General features: G+C 49.8%; 1 protein-coding gene across 1 annotated transcript; it reads right to left on the reverse strand.

The window, feature by feature from the left end:
• Positions 1 to 1,207: 1,207 nt before the first annotated feature.
• LOC110293857 (claudin-13) lies at positions 1,208 to 2,464 on the reverse strand. Its single transcript, XM_021161703.1, has 2 exons — positions 1,720 to 2,464; positions 1,208 to 1,310 (listed from the first exon to the last, which is right to left on the reverse strand). The coding sequence occupies exons 1-2, from the start codon at positions 2,345 to 2,347 to the stop codon at positions 1,303 to 1,305; spliced, it is 636 nt and encodes a 211-aa protein (XP_021017362.1). The 5' UTR covers positions 2,348 to 2,464; the 3' UTR covers positions 1,208 to 1,302.
• Positions 2,465 to 3,731: the final 1,267 nt, after the last annotated feature.

The raw sequence follows: 3,731 nt of genomic DNA on the forward strand, positions 1-3,731 counted from the left end.
CTCCTCCTCCTCCTTTTCCTTCTCTAAGACAGAATTTCTCTTTCTGGCCCTGGATATCCTGGACTCACTCTATATAGATCAAGCTGGCCTTGAACCCAGAGAGCTGCCTGCTTCTGTCTCCCTAGTGCTGGGATCAAAGGAATGGGCCATCACCTCCCCACTATAAACCCTTCCTTAAAGTACCTTTTGTCAGGTGTTTGCTCAGAGCAACTAAGAAATAAATAAGAAATAAGAAAGACACCTGGGTTTACAGGAGTCACCAAGCCATGGGAGGGACACCCACCCCTATCCTTGCACACATACAACCCTCCTCCTTCTCCTCCACCCCCTCCTCCTCCTCACCATACAGCTCAGAACTTCTGAAGGAAGGGAGTAAGCATGGGACCTGAGTTCAGAGCCCAAGACCCATGTGAAAGGTCACATGTGGAGGCGCACACCTGCAATCCTAGCACTGACAGAGCACAGACAAGAGGATCGCTGGAGCTTGCAGGTGGCCAGCAAGTCTACAAGACTCCATGAATTCAAGCTCCAGTGACTGAATCTATCTCAAAGATCAGGCAGAGAAAGGCTTGAGAAAGACATCTCTCTCTCTGGCCTCCACACATGTTTTCTCCCCATCACACATGTGGACAAGCACACATACATGTAAGACACACACATGATATATGGGGCCAGGCTGGAGTCTCCTGAGGGCTGGCATATGTGTTACCCTAGTGACTACCAGCCAGGAGCAGGTGGTTATCAATATCAGTGATTAACTTCTGCAAGTCAGCAGCAGAGGTGCCGGGACAAAGGGCTATCAGTAATTTCAGAGTAGCGCCTGGTGACAAGACCTTCAGGAAAGTGTCACAGTGAGCCAGGATGACACCAGGCTGGCTCAGTCTCTTCTTGCCCATCCTCCAACAACCAACAAGCCCTAGCATGACTGTTCTGGGGTCTATTGTTTCCCTTTTTCTTGATTTCCAGTCACCGCAAATTGAGACAACAACTACAGACAAAGAAACAGCTCTATCCAAGTCCAGTCTAGGGAAACAATGACTTTATTGGGGTCCCTTAGATAGGAGACTCGGGCAGCTTCAGCACCAGGAAGCCCCACCTCAGCATGGTGCTGACACAGCTAGCTNCATCCACAGAGTCCACTGCACAGCTTGTGGGCAGCAGAGGTGCCGGGACAAAGGGCTATCAGTAATTTCAGAGTAGCGCCTGGTGACCTGTCTTTCCTCCTTCCAGTTCAATGATTCTAGAACCTGGAGAGAGGCCTCTTGAGGAAGTTTTCCACTCCAGGCGTGAGTGTGCTGGCCATCAAACATCTGTAGAATAGGGTCAGAAGATGATCGGAGGTCAGTCTAAAAATAAGCAACTCAAAAGGTGAGAGATGGGGGGCTGGNGAGATGGCTCAGTGGGTAAGAGCACCCGACTGCTCTTCCGAAGGTCCGGAGTTCAAATCCCAGCAACCACATGGTGGCTCACAACCATCCGTAACGAGATCTGACTCCCTCTTCTGGAGTGTCTGAAGACAGCTACAGTGTACTTACATATAATAAATAAATAAATCTTTAAAAAAAAAAAAAGGTGAGAGATGCCGGGCAGTGATGGTGCATGTCCTTAATCCCAGCACTTGGGAGACAGAGGCAGGCGGATCTCAGAGATCCAGGACAGACAGGTCCACACAGACAAACTCCGTCTGGGGGTGGGGGTGGGGGGAAGAGAGACACTTACCTGGGGTATTGCTGTTGGCTTCTGAAGGTCTGACACCAGGGATCTCAATGCAACTGGGAAAGTCTCTGCACACTGGGATGTTGACACAGAGCAGGATACCTCCCAGCAACAGCAGCAGGAAGCTGGTCCAGGCCAGGTAGAGTGAAGTGCCCATCTGTACTTTCTTCGAGAAGCCCATCAATGGGTTAAAGAAGCCATGNATGATGTTGTGTGTTACCCAAGACAGGGGTACCAGCATCAGAAGGCCAACACTAAGAAACATCCCACCGGCTACCTTCAAGAGGTTCTCTTCAATAGTAAAATTCATGAAACAATTGATGCGCCAATCCCCAAGCACGCAGAGCAGCAATCCCAGCCAGGTTCCAATGGTGCAGATGACCATAAAGACTCGAGACACTTTTATGTCCTGTGCTACCAGTAGCCGGGTGTCATACAGTGTACACTGTATCCACCTGTTTTCCCGAACCTGGCATATGTGCCACAGACCCTCCCAAATGATGGCACCTGGATCTGTCTCATCATCTGGAAATGTCACCCTCCAAACGGGCAGCACACAGCTCACAATGGCACCCACCCAACCCAGTGTAGTCACAGAGAAGCTGATGGCCTCTTGTTTGCTGAAGACCATGGCTCAGAGTCTGCTAATGGCAGGACCAGGACGAGTCAGGGGTCCAGCTGTAGAGATGCAGGTTTCCAAGAGCCGAGGATGGAATTTTAAAGTATCGGGGGCCAGCACGTATGAGAGGCCACTGCCACCAACGATGATCTAGGTAGTCAAATGTCGAGCTCCAGCAAGTGCGAGCACAGCAGTTGACACAGAACCCTATCTGGTGAAAGACTGAGCTTCCAGGAGGCTCTGTCAGAGGGTGGGGCAGAGGGGAGGAGCTTCGGTTCCTGTTGCTTCTCTGGACGAGATCCCTGGGTTTCTTTTCTTTTTGACTTTCACAATGAGTATGTGTGCCCCTGAGCATACCTGTTAAATGTGTGCGCATGCTCATGTGTGCATGCATGTGTATGCGCCTGCGTGCTGGGAATCACATTAGGCTGGAGCTGACTAATGAGGCTAGACTAGCTGGCTAGTGAGCCCAGAAGTGCCTCATGTCTCTACCTCATGGCCTTGGGTTTACCACCAAACATCACCACATCCAACATTGTTATGGGGGTTCTGGGAATTGAACGTGGGCCCTCTGATCTATACCCCCAACTCTGGAACCGTGGACTTCTGAACCCAGACCCAGCAAAGTCACCTTAAAACCTCAATTCTGAATAAGAGTTTCCATTTGATATGAAGAAATCCCCCTTTGTCTCTACATGGGTACCCACAGTCACACACAGACAGCTACCATCCATATATGCTCACTCATAGACATTAAAAAACATAACTACAACATAATTTAAAGGGGAAGACAGCGCCTTTCTGCCCTTGTTTATTGGCCTCAGTAGGGTATCAGGCCACTGAAACAGCAGAGTCTGGGCCTGGCTTCCTTTCTCAACTCAATGCCAAGAATTTGCAGGGCATGGTGGCCCTGAGACTCTTCTCTGGCCAATGGAAAACACCTAAAGGTTCAGCATGGGGGTTTCCTGATAGGACAAGATCTTCTTTGCAGGGCTATGTGTCCTTCTTAACCATCCCTCACCTCTGTAGCAAAGGGGACTTCTCCCATTGTTTTGTTTTGTGTTTAGAGACTGAGTTTATCTGTGTAGCCCTGAGTATTATGGAACCAACTTTGTAGACCAAGCTAGCTTCAGTCTTGGAGATCCTCCTGCCTCTGCCCTGAGAACTGGAGTCCAATTCGGGTGCCACCACTGACCAGCACTGGGAAGGATCCCAGACCTCTGAATGCAGAGACAAGCAAAAGTTTTTAATTCAATGACACCCTTGTTGTCTCCCCCCCCTCCCCATTAATTTATTCACTTTACATCCTTATCTCAGCCCCTCCTCACATGGCTCCTCCCCGAAAGCCCCCTACCCAATCACAGCTCCTAACCCTTCTGATCCTTTCAAAGGATTT

Source organism: Mus caroli, chromosome 5, assembly GCF_900094665.2.
Source record: "Mus caroli chromosome 5, CAROLI_EIJ_v1.1, whole genome shotgun sequence".
NCBI lineage: Eukaryota > Metazoa > Chordata > Mammalia > Rodentia > Muridae > Mus > Mus caroli.